This window comes from Canis lupus, chromosome 9, assembly GCF_048164855.1.
Source record: "Canis lupus baileyi chromosome 9, mCanLup2.hap1, whole genome shotgun sequence".
NCBI lineage: Eukaryota > Metazoa > Chordata > Mammalia > Carnivora > Canidae > Canis > Canis lupus.
The window spans coordinates 58773158-58788815 of NC_132846.1; the positions used below are offsets into that span (position 1 = coordinate 58773158).

General features: G+C 39.3%; 1 protein-coding gene across 3 annotated transcripts in view; it reads left to right on the forward strand.

The window, feature by feature from the left end:
- FLRT2 (fibronectin leucine rich transmembrane protein 2) overlaps nt 1-10050 on the forward strand; it is a 99820-nt gene extending 89770 nt beyond the window's left edge. For all 3 annotated transcript variants that reach the window (XM_072839586.1, XM_072839588.1, XM_072839587.1), the window contains exon 2: nt 1543-10050. In XM_072839586.1, coding sequence (XP_072695687.1) covers nt 1973-3955 — 1983 coding nt within the window. In that variant the 5' untranslated portion in view covers nt 1543-1972 and the 3' untranslated portion in view covers nt 3956-10050. The remainder of the gene's footprint in view (nt 1-1542) is intronic.
- The last annotated feature ends 5608 nt before the right edge of the window (nt 10051-15658 follow it).

Here is a 15658-nt window from a genome sequence, read left to right on the forward strand (position 1 = left end):
TGACACTTAAATAGCATTTACAATGCTTTGTTTTCTTTTTTTAATTATATTTCTAAGGATAGCTGAGGAAACAATTTCAAATACTTCCTCCGTGCTCTAGATATATAAGTTGTTTTAGTTTTTGTCTGTTGGTGAGAATTAAGAAATTCATAGCTTGCCATGTCCTGTCATGTTAGCTTATTTTGTAAGGAAATCAAATCTGGCACCTTTCAATTAACTGCTTTACCTCTCTGATCTAAAAACAGATGGAACATGTTGTAGAGCATGAAGGCATGATTACTATCTGTGGATTGCCTTTACTTCCTCAACTGGGTCCTCTGTCATTTCAAAGTCGGCTGAAGGTCCTTCTTTAAAAGCAGGAAAAAAAATCCTCACGGATGGGAGGAAGGTGGTGGTGTTGAAAAATAACTTATTCCCAATCATGAGCTTGGCAGTTCTCAAAGAGATCACAATGGTGATCTCATCTGTACCTGGAAGCCCGGAAAGAAAGAATCAATAGAAATGTATCATGGACTGGAGTTTCATCGTTCTTGGTAACTCGAGCGTAAGCGATTTTGGAGAAAGACAAAGATGTGAAGAGGGGAAAAGTGGGGAAGAAAAGAGAAATCGTCTCTCTGCCTTCATGCGTGCTTCTGTGCATTACAGTTATTCATCTCCTTTGCAGTATCAGATCAAAAGGACACGTTTTTTTTTTTAATTGAATTTATTTTTATTCGTTTCAGAGGTAGAATTTAGTGATTCATCAGTTGCATATCACACCCAGTGCTCATTCCATCACGTGCTCTCCTTAATGCCCATCACCCAGTTACCCTTTTCCCCCCCAACCCCTCCCCTCCAGCGACCCTTGGTTGGTTCCCTATAATTACGAGTTTCTTACAGTTTGCCTCTCTCTCAATTTTCCTCTTATTTTATTTTTCCTTCCCTTCTCCTATGTTCTTCTGTTTTGTTTCTTAAATTCCACATCTGAATGAAATCATAAGGTATTTGTCTTTCTCTCTCCCACTTATTTTCGCTTAGCATCATACCAAATGGACTTACCTTTTTAAATAACTTTATCAGCCCCTATCTTGCATTTGTTTATTTATAACTAGAAAGGACTTCCCATTTTTTTCTCCTCCGGTTGTATTAGTCAGTCAGTCATTTCAACTTGAAACAAGGTGTGGCCAGTCAGATTTGTAGGTGATCATCGTTATTGATTCAGTGGGTTCAACAGTGTGTCTGGTGGGCTTTTCTATTGGATACGCGAATAGATATTTAAGAGAATATACTGATTGGGATGTAAAATTCACAGTACACTCACTGATGGTGAGGGGGAACTGTCTGGTTTTCTTTTGAACGAATATAAGATAACCAAATCATGATCCTTTTTCAGTACCTTTTCAACTAAATTATTGTTCCTTAAAACATCACTTAATGCCAGCTCCCTTGTCTCTGGTGTTATTTGTCAGATAACATTGTTCTTGAAGGACATAGAGTCAGGTCAACACTTCATCCATTACTCTCCCCTTAACTGACTTTTTTCTCTTTACTTTCCTACAACAGATTGCAGATTGAGCTTAACCAAGAAGTTCAGAGTCTCATCAACGCTGACCTGATCTCCAACACGAGAAGGGAGTTCTAGTTCTGCCTGCCTCGTTGGGTCCCTGTTGACCGCTGATAACTTGGCTTCACTCATCGCCTGTGTGGAAAATTCTCCCTATTGAAATTATTATTATTATTATTGTTATTATTATTATTATTATTGTTATTTTTGCACATGGAGGACGGTAACAAAGAAGGCAACACAGGCTGATAAGACCAGAGACCACAGGAGAATTCTTTAACCGCAGGCCTTCGAGACTTTTCCTCCACTTGGAGTTCTGGACTTTAACAGAACCCCGTCTAGTCATTTTGGTTTTGCTATATATATATATATTTTTTTCTTCCTTTTTACTTTCCCCACCACCTTGTATTTTGTTTCTGTACTTCAGAAATGGGCCTGCAGACCACACAGTGGCCCAGCCATGGGGCTTTTTTCCTGAAATCTTGGCTTCTCATTTCCCTGGGGCTCTACTCACAAGTGTCAAAAATCTTGGCATGCCCTAGCGTGTGCCGCTGCGATAGGAACTTTGTCTACTGTAATGAGCGAAGCTTGACCTCAGTGCCTCTTGGGATCCCGGAGGGCGTAACCGTGCTCTACCTCCACAACAACCAAATTAATAATGCTGGATTTCCTGCGGAACTGCACAACGTACGGTCGGTGCACACGGTCTACCTTTATGGCAACCAGCTGGATGAATTCCCCATGAACCTTCCCAAGAACGTCAGAGTTCTCCATTTGCAGGAAAACAACATTCAGACCATTTCCCGGGCTGCTCTCGCCCAGCTCTTGAAGCTCGAGGAGCTTCACCTGGATGACAACTCGATATCCACAGTGGGGGTGGAAGACGGGGCCTTCCGGGAGGCGATCAGCCTCAAACTGTTGTTTCTGTCCAAGAATCACCTGAGCAGCGTGCCTGTGGGGCTCCCCGTGGATTTGCAAGAGCTGCGAGTGGACGAAAATCGAATTGCCATCATATCAGACATGGCCTTTCAGAACCTCACGAGCTTAGAGCGTCTGATCGTGGACGGCAACCTCCTGACCAACAAGGGCATCGCCGACGGCACCTTCAGCCATCTCACCAAGCTCAAGGAGTTCTCCATTGTTCGGAATTCCCTCTCCCACCCGCCCCCCGATCTCCCGGGTACACACCTGATCAGGCTCTACCTGCAGGACAACCAGATCAACCACATCCCTCTGACGGCCTTCTCAAACCTGCGCAAGCTGGAGCGGCTGGACATATCCAACAACCAGCTGCGCGTGTTGACCCAAGGGGTCTTCGATAACCTCTCCAACCTGAAGCAGCTCACGGCTCGGAATAACCCCTGGTTCTGCGACTGCAGCATTAAGTGGGTCACGGAGTGGCTCAAGTACATCCCCCCTTCTCTCAACGTGCGAGGCTTCATGTGCCAAGGGCCTGAGCAAGTCCGGGGCATGGCTGTCAGGGAGCTGAATATGAATCTGTTGTCGTGCCCCACCACGACCCCGGGGCTGCCCGCCTTTACCCCGGCCCCGAGTACGGCGCCCCCGACGACCCAGCCCCCCACGCTGTCTGTCCCGACCCCCGGCCGGAGCCACACACCGCAGACTCCCACCACAGCCAGGCTGCCCACCGTCCCGGCCTGGGATGGCAGGGAAAGAGCCACCCCGCCGGTTTCCGAACGGATCCAGCTGTCTGTGCATTTCGTGAATGACACGTCCATTCAAGTCAGCTGGCTGTCCCTCTTCACGGTGATGGCGTACAAACTCACGTGGGTGAAAATGGGCCACAGCTTAGTGGGGGGCATCGTTCAGGAACGCATCGTGAGCGGCGAGAAGCAGCACTTGAGCCTGGTGAACCTGGAGCCCAGATCCACCTACCGGATTTGCCTAGTGCCCCTGGATGCTTTTAACTACCGAGCGGTGGAAGATACCGTTTGTTCCGAGGCCACCACGCACGCCTCCTATTTGAACAATGGCAGCAACACGGCCTCCAGCCACGAGCAGACGACCTCGCACAGCATGGGCTCCCCTTTTCTGCTGGCGGGCCTGATCGGGGGCGCCGTGATATTTGTGCTCGTGGTCTTGCTGAGCGTCTTTTGCTGGCACATGCACAAAAAGGGGCGCTACACGTCCCAGAAGTGGAAGTACAACCGAGGCCGGCGGAAAGATGACTATTGTGAGGCCGGCACCAAGAAGGACAATTCCATCCTGGAGATGACAGAGACCAGCTTTCAGATCGTCTCCTTAAATAACGATCAGCTCCTTAAAGGAGATTTCAGACTGCAGCCCATTTACACCCCGAATGGGGGCATTAATTATACAGACTGTCATATCTCCAACAACATGCGATACTGCAACAGCAGTGTGCCAGACCTGGAGCACTGCCACACGTGACGGCCAGGGGCCCGGCGTCAGGAAGGCGGACACTAGGACTCCCGAGAACACACACGTGTGTGCACATAGAGACACGCGAATTACATTTGATAAATGTTACCCAGATGCATTTGTGCATTTGAATACTCTGTAATTTATACGGTGTACTATATAATGGGATTTAAAAGAAAAAAGTGCTATCTTTTCTATTTCAAGTTAATTACAAACAGTTTTGTAACTCTTTGCTTTTTAAATCTTAAAAAAAAAAATAGTTGCTGAAGTACTGTACAGGGTTGTACAACGAGAACCCAACGCCAAGGCAAAAGAAGGAGTGATTCTTCCTCATGATGCACACTACCCATTTTGCCGTAGAAGCTGTCAGAATAAATTCCCTTCTTACGGTCGGTGGTCAGATGAGAGGGCAGATTGCAGTGGCCTCATCAGGGCAGGCTAAATAATGTGGGTAAAACAAGAAATGGCCCAGATACCTTCGTGCTATTTCTGCACTTCCTGACCTGGAAGAGAAGTATGACATTTCGAAATACGAGAAAGGAGGTAGTTACCCCGATTTGACCCAGAGCAGGAAATGTATAGAAAGCATCACGAGGAAGCCCGTTCCCGTAAGATAAGTTAACCCAACTTGGCAAAACCCAGAAATCGACACGTTTGGAAAAGAACTTCAAACCCCAGGGGTGGGGGGGTTGGCTTTCTGATTGGGAGCTTAAAAAAATCACTCCTCATGCATCCCTGGCCCTATGCGATAACAGAGTTAGAGACTTGAGTGTGATTTCGGTCATCTGCAGGGACACGTAGGATGTTCCAGCGAGAAAACTCCCTTTACAAGTGTTACTATTCAAATTATATGTCAGGTTGAATCACATTCAACAGAGATATATTCTAGAATACTTTTGTAGAAGAGGCTAATAAAATAACGGGAAGAATTATATTGAATGGAATTATTTTTGATAATGAGACTTATTTGGGTAGATTCACTGAGGCTATGTCAACATGATATCTAGACCAACAAGAGATGAGTGTTTGGAATATACTAAAGTTGATATTTGAAAACCATTTAGACAAAAACAAGTGATCAGTGGTTCTGCTCTACTTTATCAAATGACTGTATTAGTATCATGTTGAAATAGCTTGAATTAATACCTTTATCCCCTTGCAAATTTGTCTTCCAATCACCTCACATATATTTTCGTAATTAGCTATTTATGCTACATTTGTTTGGTTTTTTTCCCCCACTCTGCTTAAAATTTGAAAGAAAATTTTAGATGCCAGTCTTGGTTGCACAAATATCCATATATACTTACACACTTTAAAATGTATACTGATTTTCAGTGCTAATAATTCTGTAAAGATACATCAAAACTGGCTGAAATAATGTTTGCTTTTTTTTTTTTTTTTAAAGCAATACGGAGTTTCCACCTTGGACTGAACTTGAATTCTATTCCATTTTTGAATTTTCATTTATTCCTTTTCAGTCTTGAGTGCCCCTCTTCTTTGGGAATTGTGGAGGGATAATCAATCTTTTATTAACCGGATAACACGAGAAATGAACAAGTCAGAGTGCGGGCTTGTTCCCCCAACCTTGGCAGAGTGGGACATAGAGCAGAGGGCTTAGAGAAGGGAGGGATGTCTGTGCTTACATATTTTCAAAGTAATGCCCATCTTCACAAAGTATGTATAACTTACTCCTTTTCATCCCTTAGATGTAGAAGGGCTATCGATCGCATACATTATCTAAAAAATACACACCCTTGGAAAAATTCCTTTTAAAGTCAATTTTTACCCTGTGTTGCATATTTCCTTTACCACGGGCCACTTCTTAGGGACCTATGAAGTTAATGTCACAATCATTTTGTTTCCCCCCCCCCCTCTCTTAACAAAATAGAACTGTGATGTGTCTTCTTTGTAAGAGTTTAGGTATAAAATGCTATGCAAGTTTTTCTTTATAGTAAGAGCTTTATTTTCTTTAATAATGTACCCCCAACTTATATGTTTTAATCTCCCTTGTCCCTCACAATAAGCAGCAAATATAACTCAAGTTATAATGTTGTAGAAGCAAGAATCGAAACTGCAGTCAGTTGAGCTGAAATTAGCTACGAATTAATTTGAATTAATCCTAAAGTGACTTAGGTTTCCATTTTAGTCTATTAGCTAGTAAATTTTGGCTGTTGCTTTTTTAAAGCTAATTCCACACAGCGAAGGGACAAGATAGTCTGTGAAGGTGATCAGTGTAATAGTAAGCCATGTAACATTCAGGACAATGACATGGGGTTTTGTGTATTTTACTGGATAATTCCCTTCCACTGTCCTCTTCCCCTTGGCTGTGTAGATAAAACTATATGTTCAAATGATGGTACTTTGACTTTTGAGGGTTTTTTTCTCTTCTATCCACAAAATAATCATTCTCATGTATTTCTATTGTGCGTATAACCCCCCAGCGCGATATTTGGCAGCTGAAACGTTTTTGCTTTGGGCCAAGAAGATCAATGTTGGAAGGGTTTCTATGACGTCTTATGGGATTGACAGAATTATGACGAGATAGAAGGTAGTTATAGGCTTCACTTTGATCTTGCGCACAGTGTGACAGAGACTACTAAAATTGAGATCAAACTCCCACTTGTCGTAGCATAGCTAGGGCTCTCGCCTACACCAGGACAGAAAGCACATCATGGGATTTGTAATGTTTTGTATGTCTTAAGAAGACTGCTGAATAGCCAACCATCGATGTTGGATTGGGCTTTCACTGGCATTTTCAGTCATGGGGGTGTGTTTTGCTGATACATCTGCTCTGTATTGAGCCTCCTTTGCTGTCATTGTTTCTTATTTTGAGATGAGTCAGGAGTCACAGTTGAATGTACAGGCCAAGTCCATAAACAAAGCCATACATACCATCTGGCTTATAAAGAACTTGATGCTGTTTGACCAAACAAGGTGATCAGATCATATAGAGCTACATTCAGAGCTAGGTAACTATCCCTGTGCAGAGGAAAGTCTAAAGGAAAAGGTACAACCATGATCACACAGATATTATTGATCGTTATTCACACCCATGGCTTTCATTAATACTTATTTGTTTGGGGAGATGTGTTTGAATAGGGAGAGGCTCTGTGTTTCCCTCAAAACTGTCAAATGCATTAACAGCTTGTCGCAATAGACACCACAGGCAGAGACCAAAAGTGCGTTTCCCTGCTTAGTTTCCTTGTGTGAGAAGTGGAAAACATTCTATCCCATTAGAAATAATGCAATTTCTAAATATCTGGATGTCTGTTGAAAATGTGTTAGATACATTCCCTGAAGTAAAAACAAAAACAAAAAAAACCTGTAATGTGACCAATCTAGCAAAAGTATTGATGACGGAGCTCATTTTGAGGCTCCATTTCCTACCAATGCAAATCACTATGGTCTTCGTCATTTCACAAGATCACAGCTTACTTCCCCTCTGTGGAGAACCAGCTGTGTGTGCAGCCAGCCGGACATCCAATCCGAACATAAATTACTAGGGCTGCCCTAGTTCAGAGAACCTCAGCTGGAAGAACCCAGTGCAACTTTTGACAGTGAAGTGGTTAATTTCCACTGACATCTTTGTTTATAGCATTTTTTCTTTAAAACCCACCATGAGGAGACATTAGAACATGAGAAGAATGGTTTTGCCCGTGATTTACCTTTCCTGCTTAATGGGAAAGCAGAACAGTTTCCTTGTGCCCCAAAGGGAAACAGATACAAAAACAGAACAACATAAAAACTACTAGTTCTTATAGTTCTTAGTCTTTGTCAAAACTGGCCTGATGTCCTTTTTTTTTTTTTTTTTTTTTGCCAAAATACAAATGAAGAAAGCTATAGTTTACATCCTTCTCTGATTTCTTCAGCAAGGTCAAAAGACAAAAGACAATTGCTGGCAACAAGGGATGCTTGTCACAGATTGTGGGGAGAAAGATTTATACATGCATGATACTGCTGTTATAACAAACTAATCGGATTCTTGTGCTATAGTTTTCATTTTTTTCTTCTTCTAGTGCACATCTATCAGAAGAGCACAAAGCAAGGCCATCGCAACAGGAATTTTTAAACTAGTAAAAATTTACTACATGCTTGCACACACACACAAATACACACCGAGGTATTTATAAAGATAACCATGGGATGTAAAATTTATGACCTTTTTGAGGCAAGGTGAAGGTGTCTCCACTGTCTGTCCCTCATAGGACCAGTATATATTCACTGAAAGTTAATCCCGATGAGTTGTTATTGTTCGAACCATATGTTGATTTGCTTCTGGTTTATGTTTAGTGTGTCCTCACTACAAGGGACTGCGAGGGGCTGGAAGATTCTGCATTACACATCCTCTGAGACCTACCATGTCGCACACTTTGTTAACTACAAACTTCACTCTACACTATACAGTACCTTGTTGATATATTCAGTAAAGGCTTATTTTAAAAGAAAACCACACTGTGTTTAAGTTCATTGGGTTACAGCCAATACTTGCGTTGTTAATGTTAAAAAGAAATGTGGGATGATTCCTGATGATGTAAGAGGGTGGCAGGGGTGAAGGAAGTAGTAGGATTTTTCCTTTTCTCCTACTTTGAAGACAACTTGTATTTTTTTAAGGCCGTTGGACCCTTTTTGTGGGAGGGGTTTACATGACATCTTCTTGTTCTTTTCTATTTCTCCACTAGCTTGTGTGTTCCTATGAATATCTTTTTAGTATACACACACACATTAAGCATGTTGTTTTGTATTTGTGAAAGCTGTGTTATTTGGCATAGAGATAAATACCAATGTAGTTATCCAATCGGAATAGTCTTTGCCCCTATTTCATAACATGCGCTATTGGTTTTAAATGTCACTTTTCCTTTAGAATTTTTATGGTACGTTTCTACTTATGATTTGTTTATAGCTCATCCACCCATACTTCCAATGAGCACTCATGGAAAATGTTATCTATTCATATGCTCCAGTGCAACTCAGATTTATCTCAAGGTTTGCCAGAGCCCCTCTTTAACTCTCACTAATAATGTACTTGACATAGATTAAATCAGGAAATAAAATCACAACACTTCAGTTAACTAGTGTTAATTATTTATAGACTCTCTGTTGGAAAATTAAGATGCAAAGCAATGGTAACAGGTGATTCATATTACATTTGGGTGATTTTACGTCGAGAAATGTCTTGGCAACTCTTAGTTACTTTTACCAAGAATTACAGACCTTACTCTGTGAAGACCAGACCCTTATTCAAGGAATACAATTCATTAAAAGAAAAAAAAAAAAAGTTTATTGAAATCCTTCTACTTTGTTCCAGGCTCTTGGCTGAGTTCAGAAGTTTCAGAGAAGAATAAAATACAGTCTTAGGCAAATTAAGCATATCTTCTACTTCCCTATGTTCCTAAAGAAATCTATCCACCCAAAGTATTTTCTACATGTATTTTCTATAGAGTACTATGTTAGGTTCTTCTGGGAATTCGGAGAAAACTATGACTCTCCTGCTAAGGAGCTCAAAGTTTCGACAAACTCATTTTCTAACACATTCCAGAGTCTCAGAGACCATGTAATGACTTTACATTCTCTCAAACTCAGCGGAGTAACAAAAGAAAAAAGAAACATATGTACTTCATGGTAAATTTGATGATGCATTTGTTGTATATATTAGATGATCTTGATGTTTAATAGATGACACAAAGTGATAGTGCATTGATAAAATTAGGATTAAATTTGAATTAAAAGTTTCAAACATATACTACGTACTTGAACATTTAGGAATTGTGTTTGGTAATTAGACATGCAACCTTAAATTTCCATTTGGACTTGAATATAAATCAAAAACAATAATAAATAGCACCTGACAATTATTGAGCACCTATGTAAGACCATATTTAGGATGCTTTAATACACGTGGTCACATTTTGTCTTTAACCATATAAGGTACTTTATCTTTATTTTTCAGATTGTAAAACTCTGCTTCCCAAGAAGTATGGTGATTGGTCCATGGTCACAAAACCTGTAAATGACAAGAGTAATTACAGGGAATTAACCCTAAACATGACTCTTAAGACGCTTAACTATTTCTTGTCTCTTAATAAATTGACTAGCTTTAAGACTAACTAGCCTTCAGGACAACTTCTTTATCACTGGTTAAAATTTGTGATGATGGAGATATCACAACTTCGCTCAATGGATGTAATATACTGATTATTGTTCGCGATAAGGGAACATTCTAAAAATCCCCAAAATACTTTTAAATCTCTTGGTTACCCATCCTTATTTTTTTAATAGAAATTCTGTGTTTGTTATTATCGGGTGGCTGCACATTTATCTGATTTGAAAGCTTCAGATGGAATCAAGATATGTGTAAACCCACAGGGTGAGCTGAAAGGACTATTAAAAGGACTTGAGTCAGATTATTTTTAGTAATGAATTTGTTTCATACTTGAAAGGTTGCTCGAAGTATTTTGTAGATCCTGTTGAAGATGCTCATATGTCAGAATCTATTAGGGCCTTAGCAAACGGGCTTCTGAATTTATGCTTTTTATTTTTTTTTCATAGCACAAATAGAAAATGTGTGCTTTAGAGGATATTATAGGAGCTTTATTTTCAGCAGTTATACTGACAGTTACAGATAAAGAATTGGTACACTCTAAAACAGATGCCTTTTTAGTGCACACTCCAACTGATGAGCCCATTTGTCCATTTTCTTGGTATGAAGTCTAAACTAAATGAAAAATAAATTATTTCCTTGAGGAGATTCTTATCATCTCAGTGACATCATCAACTTCCATATTGGGCCAATGTATTCCTAATCAAATATAAAATCGTGCTGGTTGAGAGTCCGCTGATTTGGGCAGTAAGAACCTCTTTTAGTTTCATTTTGTTCTTATTCCACAAATATTTGCTGAGGCCTGCTAAGTTTTGGTACTGAATGAGGCTATTTTCCAGGATGGTAAACTTTGCATCATTGAAAATCTTTCCTGGAAGTTACTGGCATTTAACACATGGGCAAGGCTTTTCCTGCTTCTTTGCCTTCTTTGAGCTGGCTCACACTCCTACATTTACATAATCAGGTAGTGTTTCTACTTCCAAGACTTGTAAGATTTCTCAAATGTGTTTTCTTTTCTCAGTTTCTGAACTCTGACATGGTGAAAACCCTTCCTGTCGTCTCTAGTCCACTTCCACCTTTCCTACACACCGTGGGACAAAGGATAATAATCTATAAAGAAAGCCTGATTGTGACACTGTCTTGGTTTCAAATTTTCCATTACCATGACGTGAAGAGATAATTCAAACTCTTTGTACGACACATAGGTCATATATACGTTGCTCTCTGACATTCCTTCCCAGTATGTCTTCCTCATTCATTACCTGCTCTAGACTAGACAGACTGGCTAGGAACAGAGTCTATCTCTCCAAGAGACCTCAAGCTCCTTCAGACTGCTGTAATTTTGTTCATCTTTTATCCTATGTCATTCACTTTCTCTTTAGTTTAGTGACCTGTTCCTTCCTCAAGATACACCCAAGTGTCCCCACCTTTAGGAAGCCTCTCAAATCACATCTGTCAATTATCTGACCCCTCTGTGTGCAGTTAATAGAACTTTAAAATACTTGTATTTATGGCATCTGTATGTTGTGGTTTTTCATGGATCTGTTACATGCCTATGCTCGGAGCCCCTTGGAGACAGAGGACATACTCTGTCAATTGTTGTGTAATGTCCAGTGCTGAGTACAGCGCCCAGCCTTTGGCAGGTGTTCAGGACATGATTTTAGGTAAAATGTGAACAGAGCACATGGGACTCTGCCATGATATCAGGCTCCTTCTGGGGTCAGGCTTCCCTGAACAGCAGCAGCTCAAACAATAGCTGCTTAGTCAATCCTCTATGGCTGGATGATTTTTTTAAAAGCCTCAGAATGATTTGTAGAATTCTGGATATGTAGAATTAGCCTTGCTCAAATGCCACAATATGCACTTTATAAGAATAAATAAAACATACATTTTCTTAAAAAAAAAAAAAAATCTCTTGTTTACCCATGACAGTTTTTACGGACATTTTTGTTTTCATGATTATTTGATGACCATACATTTATCTGACTTGGAAGCTTTATTATGAAATTAGGATATGTCTATACCCACAAGGAGGGCTGAGAGAACTATGCAAATGATTTTAAGAACATACTTTTTTTAAATATATTTTACAGACAATCTCAAAGCTCTGAGCCAACTTGCAGAAAGACATACAAAGAGATATCTTGAAGACTCGTCTTACAACAAAATGTCATCATCATGAGACGTACCCAAAGTATGGATAGACATAAAGTCAAAGTAAAACATTTTGACAGTTTGCTAGTCAAGATGAATTTTTCACATGTAAAAACCAGAAGTACTTTTTTTTTTTTTTTTGGTTTCCATCAGCAGTATCAAACAGGACATTCATTATTCACTGTGCCATATCTTATATCTAAAATATGACACGTATCATTTAGAGGTTCACATTGTATTGTCTTGGTTATTTGCTACAGGAATAAGTAGTTCTCTTCTAGAAATGATATTCCCATAAAGAAGAAGGCAGTAGAGGTGGTAGTTATTAAGAACTCAGAATTGAAACAGACTGACTTACTTTGGAAACCTGTCTCTGCCAATTCTCTTTGTTAATAAGTTACACTTTATGGTCATTAGTTTCTTTTACCTGAAATAGAGATAGTGAAGCTTGACACATATGGAGATTGTCAGAAGTGCAGGCATGGAAAGCAGTTGGCAGTGTCTCAGATTCAAGGGAGCATTGAATAAATGGCATTGAGCACCACGTATATTTGAGACAAACCTCATTTGCAAGCACAGGGTGACACATTGCCAACTTTATATGAAGAAACCAGACTATGTGAGTATTAAGATCAGAATTATATGTACGAGTCATCTATTTAAAGGTAATTAGCATCCCAAATTCCACGTAACTCTGTGTACAACCATTATCAATACAAGCCTGACAAGGGTTTTTCCATTTCCCCCTATTCTTTTCTCTTTTTTTTCCTGGAAAAATTGGGGTAAGGGAGAGTGCCATAAGGTAGCACAGAACCATACCAGGTCCTCTGTCGCATGATGGATGGGACCACTGACCAGCGCTGCTGAGTGGAGAAACAATAAACTTCTTTGTAGTGTAGCTAGCATATTTCCTATTGGATCTTCTGAACATGTATATGTGTGATTATTGCCGAAAATTAATTCAAGAGTATCTAATGTGCCCTAGAATGGAGTATTCAGGAAATCATTAGAAAATTAAAACATTTTAAAAATCAAGATAATAACTTTCTATTAAAAAGTGTATAGTGTGAAATGGCATAGTTTTGTTTCATTTTACTATATGACCAACCATAGGATCTATGGATCTAGGATCTTCCAAATCGAAGAACGTATTAATGGTTTTGCAATGCAGATGTGATAGTCTACCAGCTGTCACACAGTTACTTTTTTACAGCCAATACCATTCTCAATTTTGTAATCTAGTTGTAATTAAGAGACATGCATCATCTTCAGATAGGTCATGTTGTTTCTTTCCTTCTGTACACTTTCTGCTGATGATAGTTAAAATAGTCTCAAAGCAGCTCACTCACTGGGAGTCCATATTAGCATTATTTTCCTTTTTATCCTGCCTTTCCTTGTTTAATAAATGCAGAAGTTGAGACATTCGGATGCTAGGGGAAACAAATACTTTCTCTTCTAGTTCTTGACTGAAGGGTTTAATTGGTTTCAGGGCAGTTGTTTGGCAGGTATAAATCAATACTGGCATTCCTGTGGTCTGTGGCCAGTTTCTTTTCTCTTTGGGCTGGTGTCTGTTTGATAGTTTGCCCCCCAGCTCTTTCTGTTGTTAACTGTTTTACATATTGGCTATCATTAGTTGGAATACAGTGCACTCCAAAAGTGTATGTGGAATAAGCAAGAACAAGTTGCTATGTAATGGAGGTCAATCACCTCTGATAGAGAACTGCAGTTTTTCTTTTTCTTTTTGTTTTTTAAAGATTTTATTTATTTATGAGACACAAACACAGAGAAGCGTAGAGACACAGGCAGAGGGAGAAGCAGGCTCCATGCAGGAAGCCCGATGTGGGACTCGATCTCAGGTCTCCAGGATCACACCCTGGGCTGAAGGCGGCGCAAAACCACTGAGCCACCTGGGCCGCCTGAGAACTACAGTTTCTATACAGACTATTGTATTGTATATGTCCAGAGCTTAAGTTACCCTTGCTCCAATCCATACTAACTTTGGGCCTTGAGCATATTTATGCTTCAGATTCCTTATTTGTCCCTGGGGTAATTACTTACTTTAACAGCAGCCATAGAGCACAGGATCATGTCAGGTACTTTCTGAAAATATATGGAATTAATGTCCAGAAATTGGATTACATGGCTTGGGTCTCCCTTGGCTCATGGGTACGACCATTATCTCTCAGTCTTGTTTCTTCTAGTCCAGAGCATAAGACTTTGGTTGATTTCTTAAGTTCTTTTGGACATTAAATTCCATCTGATTCTTGTAATTTTTCCATGAGGTTTAGCTGTAATTGAATTGGGCTGATTTTTGTCATATGTTTTTATAAATTCAGGAAGATGTATATGGGATGAAAAACAGGGAGCATGCAAACACTCAGTTTCATTGACTTTATTACAAAGACTTGCGTGTCCCCCATTAGTGACAGCAACAGTAAACTCAATATGTTTGGGAAGCAACATGCATAATTTTCAAAAGTGCTGTGGAATCACAGAGAACTCTCACTTTGTACCTGGGTGTTATTATTTAATGTTTCTAAGTCTCCCTTTCCTTATATGTGAAATGGGGTAACAGTACTTGTGAAGACTCAACAAGATAATTTATGTCAAGTGTTTGGTACAGTGACGGGTTCATTCAAACTCATTGTGGCTAAAAAAATTACAAGTGAATAGAAAGAGAAGCAAGTGGAAACAAAACTCATTCTTATTATCTCAATTATCTTTCTCTCAAAAGAGGGGAGTTCAAACTATGTTACCAAGTAGACATATTTATAAAATACTTTATTTCAATAAAAATTATTAAAGATAGATTTCCTTACAATAAAACTTGTATAAAGCAAGATTGTTTCTTAAAATATTGAGTGCATCTTTTATCTTTGTAAGCCTTTTATGTAATAGCTATTAAACTTTAAATATTCAACAAAAAAGAAATTATGAGAAGAATATCCAGGAAAATGCTGAATGATAAATGTGCTTTATTTTTGATGAAATAGAACAGATTTTAACACTGACTGTGCCACTTCTTATCTTTGAAACTTGAAAAAGTATACAATTATGATCTTAAAAATAAACTGAATTTTTAGAATAATCAGAAAATACTTCTTTCCAGGACATTCAATATGTTTATGAAATTGCTGCTTACCAGGTAGCAATGGATGTTAATATTTAGCTTTAAAGTGGTTGCCTAAGAATCCTACCAGTAAATAATAGCTTCAATTGATTACATGATACATCTGAATTTAATAATGAAACATTACTTTTTAAGGATATTTATGTAATTCAGACTTTGCCAGTCTAGGGATGGATACTTTAAATGAATGGCTTTTAGCTGTGTAGTTAGAAAATTATCCTTGGAACGCAGATTGAGGTATCATTATCTATCCAGTTTTACAAGCTCATTCCTTGTTATGTAATTTTAAAAGGACCTTGTTACGTAATTTTTAAAAGTTTGTTAATTCTAT